This window comes from Anser brachyrhynchus, assembly GCF_964034855.1.
Source record: "Anser brachyrhynchus genome assembly, chromosome: 2".
NCBI classification, from domain to species: domain Eukaryota; kingdom Metazoa; phylum Chordata; class Aves; order Anseriformes; family Anatidae; genus Anser; species Anser brachyrhynchus.
Genome location: NC_137695.1, coordinates 139,135,288 through 139,158,520, shown reverse-complemented (window position 1 = coordinate 139,158,520; position 23,233 = coordinate 139,135,288). Strand labels below are relative to the sequence as shown.

Genomic DNA, 23,233 nt, shown 5'->3' with positions numbered 1-23,233 from the left:
TCTGGACCTCTGGACATAGGTCCATGTCCTTCTTGTGCTGGGGCCCCAGAGCTGAACGCCAGGTGGGATCTCATGAGAGCAGAGCAGAGGGGGCCAGTCTCCTCCCTCGCCCTGCTGACCATGCTGCTTTTGATGCAGCTCAGGATACATTTGGCTTTCTGGGCTGCAAGCACACATTGCTGGCTCATGTTGAGCTTCTCATCCACCAACACCCCCGGGTCCTTCTCCTCAGGGCTGTGCTCAATCCATTCTCCACCCAGCCTGTATCTCTGCTTGGGATTGCCCCAGTGATTAGAGGACAAAATGGCATGCTTGATGCTGGAGGAAATACTTTGCTCGGATTTTTCTGCCCTACAAGCAGCAGACCAAGTGGAGGTAATATTCTGAAACTCATGATGTTGGGAACAAGAAGATTCAAATCTGCTTTTTGTTTCTTCATGGAGAATCACATTAGAAACCAAAAGGTCCCACTATTGACATGACTCACTAACAAACTTCAGAGTCCTTAAAAAGTAGCCAGAGAGAAAAAGCAAATGAGAGGAGAACAATGCAGCTCCCTGAGATGCAACTGGCTTTGCATCACCTCCTGTGCTAGGGAAGGGACAAGTGCTGGCAGTGAAGGACTGGGAAGAGCAGGACAATGTAGGTTAAAACACATTTTGGATGGAAAAGTCATGCTACAGAGAGAAAATCACTTTCTGGAAATTATCTGTAAAGAGATATAACGAAGATTCTTTCATCAGTGTTTTCCTAGCTGCCCAGAGCACAGAAGTAGATCTGACTGTGAAATTGAAATTTGTGCATCCAATGGTACATTAACAAAATAATCCTGCATTCTCTTGGCTGTTCTAGAGGTACCAAATGCACTGTGGCCTGTCCACCATTTTTCAGCTCGGGAGAAAAGGAGGAGCTAGCTTCTGCTGTGTCATGTTAAGCGCAACATGCTGTGGGATGCAGAACCAGAGGAAATTCTAAATAAAAATATTTGACTTCAGAAGACCAAAATTTTCTTTTCATTATCCTTATGTATCAGAATTTTTAAAATGGAAAATAGTTACAGCTGAAGTCATTACATATTACAAAGTATGATAATTTCACATCATGCAAAGCAGTTCAAGCTAGCTATATGGCAACTGGGAACAATGACTTAACAGTGACCTGCATTATTCTTGTTATTTTAAGAGTGGAATATTTAAACCAAAACTGCCATTTGTGATGAAACCACAACACGGGAAAATATCCACTGGGAAGTAGAAAGGGACCACTTAATGCATTTAATTTATGACTCAAATGCTGGTCTGAACTCAAATTGTCGGAGGTCAAAATCCAGTACATCATCTACTTTGAATAAAAGCTAAAACAATTAGCAGGAAACATGATCATGATTTCTCACTTTAATTTTATAAAAAGAGGCAATTTAAGGCTTATTTAAAAGTTTTTGTACTTGTTTCATGGTTTGTATTTTAAGGTGTTTTCTATTACTATTTCACATTAGTATGTCATTAATTATAAAAATACTCTTTACATTACACAGGAGATACACAAATGTATAAAACATCTTGGAATGTAACCCATTTAAACAAAGAATGATAAACTCTTCCCTACCAAACTGGGGAGCAGCTTTAGTGTCTCACCACCCAAACTGAGACCTAAATAAAAGCCATTACGATTATAACTTGCTAGCTCTGCAAAATGCAGATGTAACCTATAAAAATAATGTATTCTAAGATAATTTCCATTTAATCCCCTATTTTAAGGTTGTCCATGAATTGTCACTTATGCCAGATATGATTCTTTCCATAGACACGACACTAAACCCCGAGGAGATGCTAAATTATTGCACTTAAGATTTCAAGTTTGTTCATTCATTGAATAAACTTTCGTGAATGTTCATTCAAACCTTACTCATTCTTCAATGAATGACCTACAATACTCTTAAAAATAAACAATGTACACATATGTATTATGTCTACAGCCAGATAGCTCCTTGATTTTTCTACTTCTAATTACTTCCTGATCAATCTCAGAAAGAGCTTGCATACCACAGCATTTGGATCATGACATTGTTGCATGTTCCCATATTCACTGTGCTTGATACTACTTCAGCCTGCCAGCTACTACTCAACGTATCAGCTGGATCCACATCTTCTCACAAACCTTGTTGTTTTCCTGTCACACGAGCCATATACGTTTCATACTTTATTACTGATGTTAGGAATCACTAATAAAGTACTTAAAACACAAGGGATCTGCTCTCTAGTATTAATAATTAGCATATCATAAAGGTTTTAACAAAAAAAACCCACAACCCTGTAGAATTTGAAGCAAAAAAATATTATCACTGAGCAGCAGCTGTGTGCATATGGCAGCTGTTAGGGTCTGACCCAAAATAGAAGATCAAACTAAGAAAATAAACTTCAACAAGACTAAGCATTTTTATCCTCTCCCATTAGTAGTGAACAAAATTTTCTAATCAGTCGTATGGTTTCATCATGTTATTAATGTCAAATTGTCAGGTGTCCACAGGCAAACTGAGATTCAACTTTTATACAGTCATTGCGTCTCGGTCTCAGTTGCAGACCTCTCAGCCCTGGTCTAACAGTTGGCACTGACCCTTGTGGCTCTTCTCACAAGTATGTAAGATCTCATGTTAAATACTTGCTTGTTTTAGAAATAAGCCTAACATTGGACACTTACTGAGACACGGGGCAGTCTCTCTCAAAGATAAAAAGGTTGGTGGTTTTTTCGTCAGGTAGAATATCGAGTACATTTGAGTGTGCTTGGTCACAAGAAAACATCCACACTGGTTGCATTATGTTCATTTGATGAAGACGAGCTACAGCTTTCGGAAAGCTACTGCTAACATGGACTTCCTACCCTACGAGGGGTCTAGAAAGGCTGCCCTTCCTTGCCAAGTCCACAATATCTGTCACCATCTCCTAAACAAGATTTCTCTAACTGAACTTCATCCTTTGGGGCTTAACTCTTACCTTAATTTTACCTTAAATTTATTCCACTCCTTGGCTGTAATTGCATGTATTTCAGTAGTTGTAAATGGTCTCAAAACATCCAGGTCAATGATATGCCATTGACATTATTTGCTCTAGTTCCAAGAAAGAGATCCTGTGCCTTGAACACCATGGGTCAAAGCCTCATCTTTGAGAAGCAGCTACTCTTTTCCTGATCCATTAAGTTTCTTTGAGAAGGCTCACTCCAGACTAATCAGGACTACTACTTCCACATCAGTCCATGCTTAAGAAAGTTTGCAGTGTAGCCTTGTTTGAAGTTCACACAAGGAGAGATCAGTTTGAACTTCTATCCAAAACTGCAGGGAATACAGCCTTGTCTTTTCTCTGACTGGAAATGAAGGCTTGCCTCATGCACCCCTCAGGTTCCTGGCTTCTCAGTGGAGTTCACCGTGACCCACATGAATTCTTAAATTTCCATTCTACTGTTAGCATATTTAGGTTTAAATTCATAAAATAATTATACATTCATCAGACCACCAAAAGCATCCAGGCTAGCGACTCTGCAGTCTCTGTGTTGGTGCCTAAAGGAGCTGGCAGTTCAAGGCACCTTCCCTCAACTTCCCTCTTTCTCTCCTTTTTCTTTTTTCCTCTTCTGTTCAAATGCTTAAGTGGTGGACTGCATGCTTTTTACTGCCTTCTTTCCTTCCTGCCTTCACTATTCAGTGAACTGGTTCAGTTTAAATCCTGTTCTTTCAGATGTAGTTTCTGGTTTAGTTCTTTGTATATACACACAACCTGGAGAACAGTGTCATTGCTGTGGACAGAGAAATTGTCCTCCTAGGAGTCTTCTGGTACCTCAAGGCCATTCAATATTTTTACCCCATTTTTATCTTGAAAAACCAGTGAGGATGTTCACTATTCTGCAGAAGACTTGTAGCCTTCTAGCTGAAAACTCATGAGTTTAGGCCTTCTGGGCAGGTGAATGCATGTTGTGCTCTAAAATATTTCTGATGTTAGACACAGTCCAAACTGGTGTTATGATTTTTTTTGTTATTATTTCTATTTCATTTAAACCATAGATTCTTTCTTAAGAATTACTACTCATTAGCTTATCAGAGCTCCCTGAATGAAACACTGCATATAGTGATGAACCCTATTTGAGCAAAAAACAATATGCATGATTACAGTGTAAAATGCCTTGATAAAAAAAATCTACTAAATTTCACTACTTCATTTTCAGTTCCCACCGAGTTCACATTTCTGTGGTGTTAAGCTGACCAGGAAGGCAATTTTGCCAAGGTCCCACATTCAGAGGAATTAACCTTGTCTGAAACACTTAACTTCTCAATGATGAAAATGCATTCTTTCACAATTAACATCAAGAAATCATTTCCAACCTGATACTATTAATGGAAACCAGATGTTTAATTTTCTTCATTGATTTTGTTAGCCATGTTCATATTTCCTGATTTCTCTGAATTCTGTAGCATCTTGTACATATATGTGAATACTACACATGCACTCAAGCATGTGTTCATACACAGACATTGACAATCAGCAAATACCAATGATTCAACAAGGTCATTCTGGGTTCTCTGCTCTAACTACAGATGTTAAGAAGGTCTTTGACAGCAATTCCACTGCTGTTTATGAAGCCACCTTGCACTCATTTCTTCTGACTCTACATATTAACTATAACTGAATGAATACAGAGTGAATTCAGAGCGTACAATGACAGAACTTCAATGTACAACATTTGAAGGTGGAAGCTGTAGACATAATGAAAAATTGATCCCCAAACAATTTTTACTGGTAGCATAGTAAGCAAGCAGTGTAAATAAAAATGTATTATTCTTGAAGAACTAGATTTTTTAAAATAAATATATTTAATAGACACATGGCTTGTTTTAGTCATTGGCTTGCACCGAGGTCAGTTAAAAGGTGATGTATGGGGGGGATACATGAAAGAAGAATGATCACTACTACATTATACAATGTAGTATAGTACATAACGTAGTACATTATACGTGTCTCAGTCTCCTTTTGTTAATCACCCAATTTTAATACCTTGTGCAGTTTCAGGACCTGGCCTAACCGATTCTCTTCACTTTTCAGTAATTCTTGTATTCAGAAAATTATAATGCTTCCAGGCTGTCTGTAAATCTAAGAGAGCTCTTTTTGCACACACTCCATGACCTTGTGTGAAGGTGAATGACAGTCCAAAGCTTGTTTAAGATTCATTCCTCTTACCATATATGAAAATAGTATTTTATTTCCTAAGTCTCTTGAGAAAGATCTCTCAAGAGTGTAGCATTAGATTTCTGTTTTCCCCTCCTGCTTTATGATTACCTTTGGTCATCAGCCGCATTCTGACTGCTGTTCAGGACAATCCTCCAAAGATCGGAGGCTATGAGCTCCTTCTGATCACTCACAAGGTTGATGCTGGGCAGCTGTAGTTCACAGACTTTGCTTTCTGATAGACTGAATTCCCGGAATGCAACAAATGATTTCTGAAGCTCGTCCCAGTACTCCAAGCTGCAAGGAATCTGTGATAAAACGGATAAGTCGTAATTACTTCATTCTTCATCATTAATATAATGGCATCTATTGTACACACTAAAAATGGAAAACTAACTAAACTAAACAAAAGCTGTAGTGTGGAAAATCAGAATTGTAACTATTACTCAGATTCTGTGCTGTCTTTACTTAAATTAAAACATTTTTTGAATTTCAATGCAGCATAACATTTCAAGCTTTCTCTTACTAGGTACAGAAATAACTATTTGTTCCATAGTACCCAAGAATAACGAAGACAATGCAACAAACCATGATTTGTATTATGTAGTCAAAAAAACCCCAAACCATCAGACGTCATTACAGTGTACTATTGAATAAATTTTAATCTTCATTGCCGGGTCCTGCACCTGGGGCGCAACAACCCCAAGCAGAGCTACAGGCTGGGAGATGAGTGGTTGGAAAGCTGCCTGGCAGAGAAGGACCTGGGAGTATTGGTTGATAGTCGGCTGAACATGAGCCAGCAGTGTGCTCAGGTGGCCAAGAAGGCCAACAGCATCCTGGCCTGCATAAGAAGCAGTGTGGCCAGCAGGTCTAGGGAAGTGATTGTGCCCCTGTACTCGGCTCTGGTGAGGCCGCACCTCGAGTACTGTGTTCAGTTTTGGGCCCCTTGCTACAAGAAGGACATGGACGTGCTCGAGCGAGTCCAGAGAAGGGCGACCAAGCTTGTGAGGGGTCTGGAGAACAAGGCTTACGAGGAGCGGCTGAGGGAGCTGGGCTTGTTCAGCCTGGAGAAGAGGAGGCTCAGGGGAGACCTCATCGCTCTCTATAGGTACCTTAAAGGAGGCTGTAGCGAGGTGGGGGTTGGTCTATTCTCCCACGTGCCTGGTGACAGGACGAGGGGGAAGGGGCTAAAGTTGTGCCAGGGGAGGCTTAGGTTGGATGTTAGGAAGAACTTCTTTACCAAAAGGGTTGTTAGGCATTGGAATGGGCTGCCCAGGGAAGTGGTTGAGTCACCATCCCTGGACGTCTTTAAAAGACGTTTAGATGTTGAACTTAGTGATACGGTTTAGTGGAGGATGTGTTAGTGTTAGGTCAGAGGTTGGACTAGGTGATCGTGGAGGTCTCTTCCAACCTAGACGATTCTGTGATTCTGTGATCATTAAAAATTACTTTTTATTCAAACTTGCTCTTTTAGTGTTAATGCATACCAAAACATCAACTTGTTAATTACTAATTTATTAGTTGCCATATTAAAATCATCAAAGATACAGAGGAAAAATACTGATGGGCAACATAATGCCACGTGGAAGGTCAACACATGAATAAAAATCCTGGGACAAATCATAACGTACTCATAATCACATCATCTTTTCTTTCATGGAATATGCAATTTAGACAACTGCATGCTTTGGGAAACCCAAGTCTAATAAATACATAACTTCAGTTTAATCACGTCCCTAATTTTAAGTCTGCAAATAAACCACTTCGATTATTCCTGGCTGCACCACTCATCTGGAAAGAAAGTTACTAGAAACATTTCTAAATAAATCATAAAACAAATTTTAATAAAAAAATAAAATTAAAGGAGTGTCTTAGACTTTTTTTTTTTTAATATTATGAAAGTGAATGAAAATGTGAATTTAAAATAAATGCTAGCTCAGTAAGACAGGAAGATTTTACAATTAAGACAAAAATCCACAGTTATGACACTTTTACATATCCAAGAAATACTGAAAGTGAAGTTGCTGTAAATATTAAAAACAACAACAACAAAAAAAACCATACATGTATTCACGTGTATGTGCTACTCCGTTTTTTTTTTTTTTAAATCTGTGTATGTGTGTATACAGACAAATATAAATAACCAGGAAAGAATTGGGAACATGGTAGAAATTTAAATAAATCTAGACATAACTGAAAAAAAAAAGCTGCATGAGTATTTTTTCTTGTTACTCAGTAAGGACTACAGTGCACATGCAGGTGACAGCAGGTTAATTAATTAATGGGAATGAAGGTTAAGAAGGAAAATTCAGGGAGCTCAGTGGTTCAAGCTGGGGAGAGCAAAGGAACATAAATAATCTGCACCAAAGAATTCTGCAAGAATTAACATGTGGAACCACAAAGCCTGAAAAAAGATTTTTTACTACATCGGTCAAGTCACAGTGATACCTGAAGACAGCAACCACAACCACAAACTTTTTTTAGGTCAGGATGGAAAAAAAAATATAAATCTGATAACTGCTAGCAAAACTCTGATGATATTAACATATGTGACATAGAGTAGCATAAGACTATCAATCAGGAATGCCAATATAATTTCAAAGACTTGAGTCTGAGAAAAAGGGATTGATTTAACATCAAAGAGTGCACATCAGATGCGTAAGATAGCAATACATCCTTTATAAGCTGCATATCCAATCGAAAATGGTGCAAACCTCCAAGCGTCAGCTGGAAAATTACGAGGCAGTAGGACGATGCCTGGAAAAAGCAAATGTCATCCTGAGAAACATCAGGTGAGATATTTGCAAAAGAGAGGGACAAATATTAATTGACTTGTATGAGACACCAGTGGGCCACATCTGGACTGTGGCACGCATTTCTAATTATTCATGTTAGAAGTGCTTCAACTTGCTCACACTGGAATCCGTGCAGTGTCGAGGACCAATTCAAGCAAAACAAAACGAAGACCACTGCTCTCTCCAGACACCTCGGGAGATGAACAGTTAAAAGACGAAAAGGTCCAGAGAAACTCTAGGTTAAAACTGAGTTGCTCTCAAAAGAAGAAAACTCGGAGTTGCTCTTCTATTGAGTTTCTGCTAGAAACCAGAAGAAAAAAAGAAAGATGAGGAGGTTTGAGCATAGCCTTTGTGCTCATCACTGCTGCCCTTAAAAGCTTGATTTGTTAATAAGATGGAGACAGCAACCAACATTGCCCCTGCTGGGAGGAGACTGGGCTTGGTGACCCAGAAGACATCCTTCGTGGTTCTGTTTTGCCAACTCTGCAATGGTACTGTGCACAATAACAGTAATATGAAACATTACATTATTATGCTTGTAGCTATGTTTCACAGTCAAGTTGTACTTATTCTTTTCGCTCTTAGTGTCACTATAGAGTTGAATTAAGATCATTTTCATAATATAGCATATATATTATTTTCATAATACAGTTCTTCAAAACTTCTCAGTGTTGGCTGTTTTTTAGGCTTTAATGCCTGTGGACAAACACTCAAAATTACAATGCCACGGTAATGTTCCTTTCATTCAAATACTGATATATCCAGGGAAATTTCCCTGTGCTAACTAAACATATAAATAGTAACTTCCATCATGTGATATCTTCCATACTACATTGTGGAGCCATTCACACTCACATACATATTTTCTAAGCCTTCACAGTCTCCACTGGTGATAAAACATTTTTTTTTTTTTATTAAAAAAAAGTAATATTTGCTATATTTCCACAAGGTCTTGGAATTATATGATTCTAACAAAAGATTGCAGCCTTTCATGGTTGTACAGGTATTTCTGAAAATATGACACAGATTTAAACTGCAGTCTTTATTTCCATTTATTTTTAAATCTCAGTCTTGAAATGACATTGACATTTTTAGGAATCTGATTCAATATATTTGAATACTTGGTTTTCAACTTGGCCCAACACCTAAGTTATCTTTTCTTGTCAATGCTGTTGTGTAACACGTACAACAAAAGTCTTGAAAAGCTATCCTATTATTGTAGGGTATTTATTTCTTTCAGATCACATCTCACAACATAGTATTTTTTCCAATATGCAAGGAAAATAATCTCTAACATGAATCTCACAAAACTGGAACACAATGGCAAGTAGCAGACATTTTAAAAGAGATTAAGCAAGGTGATAAATTCTATTCCTGCTAAGATTAATGAGCTGAAAGAAGTTGTTGAAGAGCACAGTAAAGGAATTTCACAAGTGGCACTGCAGTATGAAAAACATAAAACAATTAGTAAGGCTAGAGGAAACTAACATAGAGATTGAAAATAAACACTGAAGATAAAGGAAGAGGGAAAGCTTGAAAAAAACACAATTAAACAGATTTCACACATATTATTAACAAAAATAATAAAAAATACAGTTACTCAGTAGGTGGTAGGGAAACTGATCTTGAGGAAAAGATGGCAAAACAAAATGATCAAAACAATTATTATGGCAAAAAAAACATTAACTACTCCTCTTAAGGCTCTTGTATAGTCTGACACAGTGTGATTACTTTTTAGGAACTTCATGGTAACCTCCTAAGTGAATTCTAAAGAATTTGGAAAGGCAGATTAGCAACCACTGGACTCAGCTGTATGAGCAGCCAGAAGGAACATACCAGCTACCAATTAAAGCAGGCTGGTAGGCATGCTGAAAAGATTATTCCTATTTACTTTTACTCAGGAAATTTTTCCTAACTTCACTGCAGGATGTCAAGAAATCTACCAGAGCAAGATACAGTATATTTCAAGATGTCATCTACATGTTAGAAGTAAAAAGTCAAAATACAGTATGTGATAGCCTATACAAAATACAGCTCATGCTTTGGGACTGTCAGAACCGTAAGCTTTCTAGTTTGAAGCTTTCAAAAGACTTAGTTGACTTAGAACCTTTGATTCCTACATACCTAGCTTTATTTGTTCTAGGGGGTTTATTGCTAATGCCTGATCTGGGCAAATTTAAGGAAAGATGGTAGCTCTGGGCAATATTAGCTGCCAAAAATAATAGTTGTGAAAGCCTGGAAATGGGCTATAACCCCAAAACTGAGTCATAGGCAGTGGGAATAAATGAATTAGCTGCAACAAAAAATCCCCGCATGTGGAATTAAATATGGTGTTTTTGCTTTAAAATATTTGAAAAAAACCTACGCTATAATTCAGATAATTGTTACCGCTAGTGCTGCCTCTATAAAACTAAACACCGAAGAAGCATATCTAACCACAAGCTTCTTTGCTAAACAACAAACACACTTTAACAGACACTTTTCCATATTTTTATATCTTCCTTCCTAACTCTCAAGAACTCTGAATTACAATGATTTTATTCACCTGTAACATGCAAAAAGAGCCATTAATGTACAGCCTATGTCACCTATAGGTGTATAAAACTATTATTTAACTCTGGGCTCAAATTTAACTAAGAATTTCCAAGCTGAGTTTTGCAAGAAAAGCACATGCTACTGCACACTTATTTAGAAGGATGACTATGGCAGTAGAGAGAAAAACATCAGTCAGATGTTTTTTGAACCACATTAACAACAGAGATCAGAAGCAGAAGTGAAAAGGTACATGAAATTAGCCTAAATTATTAGTGCTTGTAAAAAAAATGTTGCTAAGATAAATGTGAAACAAAACAGTAAGAAAATTTGAAGGTTCCTCCTTTTTCTCTTTACCACTGTGGACTGTAGATATGGGAGATCTGAAAATTGTGTGTGTCTGACAAACTGTCCTTCTTAAGAATGAAAACGGTGTATTAATAATTCTGTCAGGAAGGAAAGCAGTTTCATTGGAATGACAGTTTCAGTTCTGTTCCCTGCAAGGACAGGATACAAAGAAACAATTCTACTGAAATAGTTGCCTTGGAGCAGAAATTTTTTGAGTTAGGAGAGTAAGAGAGAGTGGTTTCCTATTCACTGTGAAATTTATCTCTCATTTTACTCTATTTTGAGAAAAAATCCTGATACATATTACACTAACGTAAACATTGTAAGAATCACCTCTGTGAACATAAATCAGTTCTGTACAAATAGCTCAAACAACAAACTCTTTTGCTTTGAAACCTTTATCATAAATATTTTTCAAAACAAACAAACAACAACAACAAAAAAGAAACTTGAAACCTCCTTTTAAATGCTGCATCCTTCAAGTCATTTCCTGAAAGGTTGTTAATCTATCAGCAAGACAGTATTAATAACCAACAAAAATATTCCCTCTAGTGCACTACAATGTGATAGACCCATGTTTTTAATTTTTCATCATGTATTATGCCTCACTTTATCTGTACCAGAATAATTTAATTCCTATTTGGAAACTGAAGGTCAGGCCTTGCTACGTAATCTGTTAACACTATGTTACTTATTAACATTTTCATCCATGTGTTGTACATCCTATTGACCACATGGATATTGTCTATTTCTACTTGAAGTTAGGCATAAGAAGATAGAAAGGGAAAGAAAGGATTGTTGATCCATATGTGCTTTTTAAAGGCTTTTATGATGACAACATGCTTCTAGATTTTCCTGTGACCTGATGTTATCCTCCCAGCTTCAGACTACTTGGTTAATCTGGACTTTAAAAGCCTTTGGTGCCTACCACGTATTGCTAGGTATGTTTCTGCAGCTGAGCTCTGCAGCTAAATATTAAACAATGCCAGACTTCTACAAGCTACCAGGTTGCCATAAATGATAATTAAATATATATTATATACATTATATATATACATAACTACATATACACAGGTGTATTATACCTATATTATTCACTATACATATTGTCCTCATGCTGACAGGTCTCAAACAGGAAGGTTTCAAACATCAAACAGGTCTCAAACATTATTGCCACTTAAGACAGAAATAATTAAAATATCTCAATTTCTTAGCTAATCATATCACTTTCACAGATATCTTTTTTTTGTGTCTAGGAAAACACTATAGCCATCCACCTAGCTCTTTGAGGTTGCTGAATTAAAGTTATATTAAAATATTGTGGTCTTATTACTTAAAAACTAGAACAGTTAATTTTAAAATCAGTATTAAAAATGGACCTTTAAATATATACATACAGACCTCTAAAGAGTATTAATAGCTGGGTTACAGAAGAATGTGCTTAATGCTACTTTCAGTGGTGCATCCTTTTAATTTATGTTTTGTTTTAGTTTTTGCTGGAAAATAAACTTCTGCAGAATAAATGCTAATTTCTTGAGTCTCAGTCCCTCAGATGGTGGGTGTTTCCTCTTGGAAATGAAGTTACTCTTGTTCCAGAAACAACTACTGTACAAGAAAATGCACACAGAAGACAGGAAGCATGTGTGTGTTTTATCTTCTCTGAGAAGGGCCACCTAAGTGAATGAGAGGCAGAATACAATACAAACTAGCACTTTGTGTGAGACGCCAACCCATGCTGAGATTTTAACTCGAGCTTCCTGAGCATGAATAAACTGATTGCTCTGTAATAACACTATTCCGTTTTTAGGATATTTTCCTGTTTCAAGGCCAACTGCCTTAAAAATACAATTCTGTCTTCAGGTGAACAGAAGTAGCAGCAGTAGAAAACAAAGAGCTCTATCCAGATTTTATACAGGGAACATTCTTGGCAGTAACTACCAAGAACTTTAATTTTAAATTTGGTTTTGAACTATGATTTCTATAAAAATAGAAAAAAAAAAACAGAAAAATTAATTACGTAAAAAACATGCTGAAAAGAAAATACTTAATAAAACCTCCTTACTATGCCAGTTTACATCACACACACAATCTGATCTGACCACTGGAACATTTTGGACAACTGCAGGATAGTAGGATACTTCAATATACACATGCACGTTTATCTTCTCATGTAATTGACAGTGAAAAATCATGCTACAAATCAAGCTGCTAGTTGCATAACATTTTTTTTTGCCTTCCTCAGGGCTAACATTGTATCATACCAGTGTGGAAAACCTCTCTGAGCAGAGCCACAGACCACCAGTTTTCCCTTCTCATGAAAAATCCAAATTAAAAAAAAAATAATAAAACTAGCTTATTAGTATTAGTACTAGTATTAAATACATTTTAGGTGTTCAAAGTATTTGTTGTCTTCCCACTGCAATACCCTCTGTATTTTTATTATGATTTTCTGTTACTTTGACACTATTTTAATGCTTTAAATACCCATATGTTTTGGGCAGTAAAAGTTATTCCACAGTGGCATGCTCTTAATTTTCAACAGCCAGTAATAATCAGATACCACAACTGGAGAAATTAAAAAATTAAAGAAAAGTATCATTTCTTTACAGTTTGCTTTTTTTCTCTTTGAAGTGCTCTAGCTTTAAGACAAATTTTGTTAAACCACATTCAAATTAAAATATTCACTTCCAAATGTTTATCTGCCTAATTTCTTTGTTTTCCTATGCACATTGAAGCCTTTGACTGAATAAAGAAAATAGCTACTATTTTGTTTACTGAGGAATAACAAATACCTTGTCTCTTTCAACTCCATTTAACAAATATATTTATGGTACCATTAGCATATTTATTTAATTTTGCTTACATTTACATCTGTACTGCAGTTTATAAAGTAAATATTAAAAACTCAATTATAAAAAAGAGATGTGAAGGAAAACTCATGTCTTCTGAGAGAAATTGCTCTTAAAAAACACATAACTGCCTTTTAGCTGACTTTGGAAAAAAAAAACGCTTCTATACATCTTCAACTAATAGAAGCTATAAAAAACCCTTTGTAATATTGGAACCAGTTGAGAAACCACAAGTATTCAAATGCAGGAAATCATGATTTTATAACATTTTAATGTGATCTACTCTTGGGAAACAAAGTTAACCAAGCCCTATTTCTGTACAGGAAATATTCCACTGTACAGTTGTAATACATTGTGGTGAGGGGTACAGCTGCAAATTTTTCACCTGTAATGCCCCACTGGTATTGTGGCTTACTGAATTGCATCAAGATTGCCTTCCTGTCCGGAAAGCCCTCTAAGTACAAACAAGACTCTAAGCCCAGGTTTTATTTTCCCTTGGTATCACAATATGGTAATTTAAGAGCCCTGAGAAATGCTTTTTAACCTTTTAGAAGAAATATGTAGAATTCTTTTATTAGGAACTCTGTTCTTTGCCTTTTAAAAACAACATGTGACCAACTTATCTTATCAATTTATCAGGCTAGCAGGTTCAGAACGAATGCAGGTGTGTATAGTAATGTAATCTGTCACTGATACTGACTTTTTTCGTTACAGAAAAATTACTCTAAACACACTAATAGCTTTTGTTAAGAGAGCAGAGAGTTGTGCTATGCTATAATTGAGAAGATTTCTGCAGCATTTTTTTAAACAAGAAAATGTATGTACTACTAAGTGTCAAACCCATTTTTTCTACTGTGTCATTCATCTTGACACTGAATTTATGTGAAGACCACTCATTTCTCCAATAGCAAAATCAACACCAGTTCATTTACTTTACTAAGACCTTGCTTATTTTCTTAATTTATTTTTAAGTATTGACAAACAGATTTATATAAACAGGACATCTTACATTAGAGACCTAGTTACTTACACTATTTTTTAATTCTCTTTTTCTGAGATAGGAAAAATCTTCCACATTTTATTTCAGACTTTCATTTTCTAGGTTTCCATATTTGTTAACAATGTAAGCAGTATACTGTTGAAATGCAGTCACCTCTGGGACTGCGGGTAGCAGTCTATTAATACATGAAGTACAGCATAATTTTCAGTACATGGGATATTTTGACCACATATTCTCACCACAGTAAAGCTTGACTCCTACAAAAAGTGTCACAAGATCAGTGAACGGCAGAAAGAACTTTGGTTTGCAAAGTTTCATAAATCAGAGTTACAAAATCTGAAAAGTACAGAACACAATGAGAGTGTAAATCTGTCATTAAGATAATCTGATGGTTTCGTCAGTCTTCTGGCACCCGGTAGAATTTTCACTAGCTCAGTAACCCCAAAGGGTAAATTTCAGTGAGATGCACAGGCAAATTATGCACAACTTCCATTAACATTCCCAACGAGTTACGCTTAACTCCCTGCAGACTGCACCGAAACTGTAGTCCAAACGATACAGCCTCATCTTGATGCAGCGAACACTAAGATCACACAGCAAAATAATTAAGATTATACACACAAAATACATTAACAAAATAGTGAATTCTGAGATAATCCTCCTCTCAGGCAAGGAAGTTCACAAATAATGCTTAAAGCTGGAATTTCTAAAGAGAACGGGCTCTGTTTCAACATCTGCTTACGACTCAATGTGTAACACCGAAACTTCTTTAGCCCCTACTTCCTTCCTTGAAAGAAAATGAAGACAACACTGATCATTAATAGTCAGAGCCTTAATGTTCGAAAACATGCAAAATTTTGCCTAGCATCACAGTGCTTACATCCAGATCAACCGAAGTGTTATTTGTTTAGTCTAAAAGCAAGTCTTCAGCCCTCTTAAACATAGTAGTTGTTTACATAATGACCTGCATTCTTTTTTGTACACATGCATGTATGCAAACTTCAGTTCTAGTGACAGGAAAGAAATTTCCTCCATTACATTAAAATGTGTTTGTTAAATTTCTAGTTTACAGTCAGATATGCTCAATAATGATAACATAGTGCTTTGTTTCAAGCTCGTTGCAACTCTTCACATAGTAGAGAGATCATAAAAACACTATATTCTACTGCAGTCATTTGAAATAACATCAAAAGGCAGAACTATCAAAATATGTTTTAAAAAGGAGAATCCCATATGAAGCACTGAATTGCCTTCTGAGCTGCTCACAACAATTAGACGAATTATTTCACCATTCATTTAAAAAGTCTGATTATTTAATGATGATACAACTGCATGACAGTAGATTTAAAAATTTGCAAACCATCAAGTATATTGATGAGAACAGCTGAACTTTACAATTTATTATCGAATAACACTATGAACTTCAATCACTAACCTGTCACACACAAATTATCTGGATTTCCAAAATAGTTGTTGCTTGGAAATGTAAGAAATGAATCAAAGATGAATAAAAGTTGTGGTTTCCCAAAATGCTCTTTTCCCAGACTCTCAAATGCCCAGCTGAATATTGTAGCCCCAACAGGGAGTTAAAAGCAAAAAGGAAGCAGAGCCAGCCAAAAATGAGGTATTCTCTGTCAAAAGGGAAAATGAATGTTTTTGACATTGATCATAATTCTTTTCCTGTTACCTGTCATGTCAAATCTTTCCTGGAATAATGACTTACAGTAGGTCTAATGTCAGTCCTTCTTAAGCTCATGCTTCCTTAAGCCACTGTTTAAACAACCACAAGGTGTTAGAAAATGACTGTTTATTGGCTGACAGTGTTGAAAAAATCAGATTCCAGAATGTAAAGTTTGCAAATGTGTTAGTTAAATACTGTAAGCATGTAATGCAGTGCAACAGACAATCTTTTGAATCCTCACCTTTTGAAGTTGGAAATATTTTATGTTCTCTTCAAGGAGACTTCACCATCTCAGCAAATACTCTGGATGAAATTTACCAGAGAGGGATTATCTACCTAGTCTTTCCTTATTAAATCTCACTTAAGCCCTTGCAACCTCAGAACTATACTTACCTTCCCTAGTTTCCTACCGTAGACCTTGAGGTCTGGTTAATTTAATCACCTCTTTCTAAACCAGGAATAAGTGCTCTGTTTATTAGGATACTATATGAAGAAGAAAGGCCAAAAAAAAAAGAAACCTGGGGACACATTCATCTTTTCATCAGCTCTTACAATACTGACTACACTTGCATGCAATAGGAATCCTGGCAGGTACACAAGGGAAACATCATCAAATACAAAAAACCTGTCAGGGTTATAGCTCAGTAGATATTTTAACTTCACATGGAGAAATGAACAAATGCCATAGATTATCTTCCTTTTGTCTTGTAAGCATTAACAGCTTGTATCTATCACTGGCTAACAATCCAGGAGAAAGAATTTTAAGTCAGTGTTGGTGATGCAGCTTAAATAAATCACAGAGCTCAGAAGTCAGAGTATTACACACGATGTGATCACTTTGATTAGACAAATCTGTTCTTCTCCACCATTTAAACCCAGGGCCACTTGTGTAAACGCTATCGTGACAATACAGAGCTTTTTGTTTGAGGTATGGGGCAGCGCCAGCAATATCCTTTATTGCAAAAATTACTCTGCCACAGAATAGAAAACACTGAGTATCTCTGTGAACACTTCACTAGCTAAAACAGGCCTCCAGCTGTACAGGAAATCATTTGCATGTACTATTCACCTGCTGGCACAGAAAAGCCAAATACTTCCTTGATAGCATACAAATTGCTTTCCTGTCTTGGTGAACCCAACCACCCTCAATCTTTGCTCCCTTCCCTGCCAACCCAAACCTGTTGAACTTGTTCCTGGTAAAGATAAATAATATAAAAATGTGGCCCAGGTGAAATCAGAAAAATAGATTCTTCTTAAAAGTATTGTACATCAAGAACTCCTCTTCATGCTTCTGACTGAACATAGGCTATTCTGAGGAAAAGACAAAAGTAAATCTGAGAGTATCAAGGCTGCAGAAAGACACAGGAAGATTTTGGAAAACCAGAAGCATTGTGGAAGTCTAGCTTCAAGCCTCACAGAATAAATATCCACTACCACTTTCTTTGAGCTTAAATCCCTAAATGTAGCTAACTCAGTATTCTATCTGTACAATCTAAAAATCACTACTGAATCACTAGGAGATTTTTATTCCTGCCACTCTCCTCTTTCAAACTGTAAATATGACAAAGAAATGAAGAACACTTATCCTTCCTCAGCTGTTGCAACCTGACAGACTCAAGGAACTGTACAAGCATGGTTGAATTCAGTATTACACCACACCTCTGAAATTAGAGTTCCTTGTTATGGTGTGGAATATATTCCTCTTGCATTATCCTTTATGGTCTGGACTGTGTTATTACCTGTATAACCACAACCTATTGTCTGGAACTAGAAATGGTTGCCCTTACTCCTTTCTTGCTTAGTTGCCAGAATAACGGCACATTTCCAAAGTAGGCAGTTAAATCAGGACTGAGGAAACAGCCCCAAATTCTCCTTCAGTTGTCCTTGCCACCAGATCAAGCCAATGATCTCATCAGTTGGGTGATGAGGAAAGAAACTATCAAAGCCCTTTCTCTGCAGTTTAGACTGACTGGCACACTTCTGCTCCTGAGGTGCTCATGTCTTCCGCAACTCTGAGATTTTCCCTGGAGACATTTCTGTATAACATATAAATTATATTCTGCTTGACGGCTACTACTGTGCTTCTAAGTCCTCGGTAGAAGACATTTTATGGACACAATCACAAGACTGAGAATAATCTCCACCAGCAGATTACAACTTTAACTGCTACAGAAGAAGAATGTCATGGAGCAAAGAAAAGACCTGTTACCCTGCAACAATGAGCTGTTTGCCTTATAGAATATAGTTTACAGTCAGAGTGGGAAACTGAAGCACAACTTAATTAAGTCTCCATATGTGAATACTTGCTGAGACAAATCTATAAACGTGCACAATTCCAAAGTTCCAACACCAATTTTTACTATAGAAATTATGTGCAAAAGCTGATGTCCTAAATATAAATGTCCTTTTAAAATTACTCTTCCTTTTATCTTCAACCATCAGACTTCCTCTTATCATCAATCTACTTGTGTGATTTAAAAGTTGCTTCTGTTGCAAATGAGAAAATCTCAGAGGACATCCCTTTTGACATAGTAATGGTATTGCTACTTGTTTTCACACAGTATCACAGTATCACAGTATCACAGATTTCTAGGTTGGAAGAGACCTCAAGATCATCGAGTCCAACCTCCGACCTAACACTAAGTACTCCACTAAACCATATCGCTAAGCTCTACATCTAAACGTCTTTTAAAGACCTCCAGGGATGGTGACTCCACCACCTCCCTGGGCAGCCCGTTCCAATGCTTAATAACCCTTTCGGTAAAGAAGTACTTCCTAACATCCAACCTAAAACTCCCCTGTCGCAACTTTCGCCCATTCCCCCTCGTCCTGTCACCAGGCACGTAGGAGAACAGACCAACCCCCACCTCTCTACAGCCTCCTTTAAGGTACCTATAGAGAGCAATAAGGTCGCCCCTGAGCCTCCTCTTCTCCAGGCTGAACAATCCCAGCTCCCTCAGCCGCTCCTCATAAGACTTGTTCTCCAGACCCCTCACCAGCTTGGTCGCCCTTCTCTGGACTCGCTCGAGCACGTCCATGTCCTTCTTGTAGCGAGGGGCCCAAAACTGAACACAGTACTCGAGGTGCGGCCTCACCAGAGCCGAGTACAGGGGGACAATCACTTCCCTAGACCTGCTGGCCACACTGCTTCTTATGCAAGCCAGGATGCTGTTGGCCTTCTTGGCCACCTGGGCACACTGCTGGCTCATATTCAGCCGACTATCAACCAATACTCCCAGGTCCTTCTCTGCCAGGCAGCTTTCCAGCCACTCATCTCCCAGCCTGTAGCTCTGCTTGGGGTTGTTGCGCCCCAGGTGCAGGACCCGGCACTTGGCCTTGTTGAACCTCATACAGTTGGCCTCAGCCCATCCCTCCAGCCTATCCAGATCCTCCTGCAGAGCCTTCCTGCCCTCGAGCAGATCGACACATGCACTTAGCTTGCTGTCATCTCGCTTATTATCTTCATCTTGCTTATTATCTTCTAATTCATTCTGTGAATTTTTTCCTAATTGGACTTTTCTCTGCTCCTGAGCTGTGAATAAGATTCTCACATCAACACTGTTCTACCCCTTGCCCTTGCTGATTCAGGCAGTAATTATCCTGGATTAAATATCCATAGATGGAATCAGCACTGGGATTGACTTCACTCCTACAAAACTTGTGCTGTCCTAAGTGGAGTTACCAGTGTAATAGGGTTTCTCTTCTCCATGTGTTTTAAAAAATAATCTTAGCAATAGTCAAGATCAAAAGAGTATGCCTTTACCAATATTTGAGTCTCCTGCTGCCTGAAGGTCTTTTCTGTAGACCTCCATTATACGAAAGGTACAGTAGTGGTGTCTTATAGGCAGTATTTATCACATTACTTGCACAAGCCTAATTGCTTTCTTTTCATGAGAAAATTAAACTGTTGCTCTTGTGCATATTCCTTTATCCCATACCAACCTTTACTAAAATATTTAGTTGTACCTAAAGCTTTCTAAATACCAATAAAAAAAATTCTCACAACTTGGATAACAGGCAACTATTAGTGGAATTAAAACAGAAGCTGATGTAACAGTCAAGACTTAACGGTTTTGATCAAGGATATTCAGAATAAAAGACTAAAGAAAATTCTGTGTTAATAGCACATCTCTTTCCTGATATAGAACCCAATACTAACTTTTTTTCTGTTAGCTATACAAGGTTGCACCCAGACACTTGTAAGCACAGCAGCAAATTGATTTTTGCTTCATTTCACTGATTTTGTGTTCCTAAAATAATATGATTGCATGTACTTTCTTCATTAATAAGAAATTACAAATACATGCACTGTATAATTTGAATCTTAATTGATTTATAAACTTAAAAATGGTCTTGAGTAGGTATATTCAGAAAGTTATCTTGGCAGTGATGTAGACATAAAGGGGAGTAGTAGGAAATACAGCAAAGGCATCCCAAACCAAATCTCTGCTCCTCTCACAGTTACAAAATTCATATTGAAAGAAACAAGTTTCCCATAAAAACAGCACGTGACATTTCTTTATATTAATTTAAATACTTCTACATGTCTTTATTTTTAATCACTAACCATACAACAATATTTTCAGTCATAATGTTTTACAAGACACAAAATGACCATGGCTCCTGGATGCCTTCTCCTGGCATAGACCAACTACACCTTCAACCTGAAATCATCATAATCTCGTTACCACTGTATTTAGGTATCTGTCTGTTTGTAGGATGCTTAAAGATTTTCTTCTGTTCTCAGTGTGAGAGACTAAGAACTTTAAGTTTTGGAATTGTGTTGATAGGTTAGGACCCACTCTATCAAAGAACAACCAGGTACAAGAGAAGGCAGGTCTCCTTCTCTGCAGATCAAAAGGGTTAGAAGTGATGCCAGATAATGGTTTTAGTACTTGAGAATTAGAAATATCTCTGAACTGTCAGTTTAACAGGAACTCCTTAAAAAATTAAGAAGAGGCACTAGGGAAATCTAAAGGTGTTTCACCAAGTAGTTATCTAATAGAATGGTATGTCACACAAAGAACATTTTAGCATGTGAAAATGGGACAGTGAGAGATCAATAATTAAATAGAAAGGAGCTGCAATGTCTGGTAAACAGGAAGAAGAACAAATTTAAATTCTCTCAATCTCACAGAAGAAATACAATCCGGGTGCAGTTTCTTGTAAGTGCAACTGGGATTCTCTCTCACTGCCTTCAAATGAAAAGATTGAAGTTCTATTTGAAATCACTAAAGAAAATGCAACATGCTATACACCATAGCAGAAATGCCCATTTTTCCTTTTCCCTATACAAATAAAAGCAACAGTGCTGGGATTGTAAGCAAGTAAAATATTAGAAATTTGACAAGTGAAATTGCTTATCCTTGCAACAACACAAGTAAAAGCACAAGAAAATAAGCCCCTGGGACAAACTACAAATAGCAGCAAGGTGAGGTTTTAGAGAAAATTATTGTTCATTTCAACTCGTATAAGCTGTAGCTGTTAGCTTGTCCTTTGGTCACAGCAGATGACGTACAGCTTTGGTATCTAAAAAAATTCTCTTTATGGTGAAGCTTTTGCAAGTTCCAAGAATTCAAAGAACAGTTACAGAAACAAAGAGACTTCTAAATTGTATTCATGATTAAAAAGATATGCCAGAAGAAGTTTAGCAAAGATAGAAGGCTAGATGAAATGTCACAGCAAGTAACTTGGAAAGAAAGATTGTGCAACTAGCAAACTTTTAAATCTGTTAAGCTCAAGAGAACTTACAGAAGTGCACCTTTGCCTGGATTTATGTGAAGGATTAAGGGAGACTGGTAACACACGTGGTGACATTATGGATTCTCCTAGCATTTGAACATACATGCAATCTTGGGAAAGTTTTTAAAATATATTTTTAATGTACTTTGATATCATTATTGTCTTGAAATTTAGTTCCTTTTTCAAAAAAGCTTAAGTCTTTGGCTTGCAGATGTTCCTTTATCATTTCATGTCAAGAAGTGAAGGAAAGTGTTGTTTTATCTTTTTCCTCTTTATATTTTGTGAATTTTCCATACACAGTAAATACACCGTGCTTAAGAAACAGAGATATATCCATACAGGGAAAAAGTAGAGCTGACGAAAGACCTCCTTATTCATTTAAATCAGCACCAAAAGTTCGAGATCTGTATTTGGTGAATTTGAAAATTGACTCTATTATTTCTTCCACCCACCTATTTGTTAGATTAATTAATCATTTTTTAAATGGCTGCTTATCGACTTTGTGCAAACCTGTTCTGCCTATGCATATTTGCCATTTCTGGAAAATGTGATAAATTACCACCTATAGTCAGGCAACAGTTACTGCCATAATTAATGGCCCACTACCAAAATGTGGATATTTTTGTAGGCATTTCTGCACTCCATCTGCCCAAAAAGCGTAGCTGTTGAGTAGATGTGTTAGTCAAGATCACACGTGATGTTGTGCTCTTATTTGGCTGATATCTTTAATTTATTTCTGTGTAAATGAAAGCTCAAAGTATTAACTACTAAGAAATAATTCATCACAAAATTGAAAGCATCATGGAGGGAAGCTATACAGAGATGCTTGATTACAAACTTAAAACAAGATGGAAACAGTTTGTGGTGGTCAATGTATAAGATAAAATACTATGCTGAAGGATTACGTGAAGACCAGTAGAAGTTTAGGGAACATCAGAACTGGCAGCAGAGCACATGCTGGTTTCTGTCTTACTGAGTAAGGTAATCCCAGAGGAGATGACAGAAGATTGCAACTAACAGCTTTTCTCTTCACTGTAGTATGGAAGCACAAAGGGGCAAAACGTGCTTGCTACAAGAAG

The 23,233-nt window shown here is 37.0% G+C and overlaps 1 protein-coding gene across 10 annotated transcripts in view; it reads right to left on the bottom strand.

Moving 5' to 3' along the window:
* Nucleotides 1-23,233, bottom strand: part of VPS13B (vacuolar protein sorting 13 homolog B) — a 477,988-nt gene that overhangs the window by 62,210 nt on the left and 392,545 nt on the right. For all 10 annotated transcript variants that reach the window (XM_080583158.1, XM_080583153.1, XM_080583155.1 and 7 more), the window contains one exon: nucleotides 5,319-5,515. In XM_080583158.1, coding sequence (XP_080439284.1) covers nucleotides 5,319-5,515 — 197 coding nt within the window. The remainder of the gene's footprint in view (nucleotides 1-5,318; nucleotides 5,516-23,233) is intronic.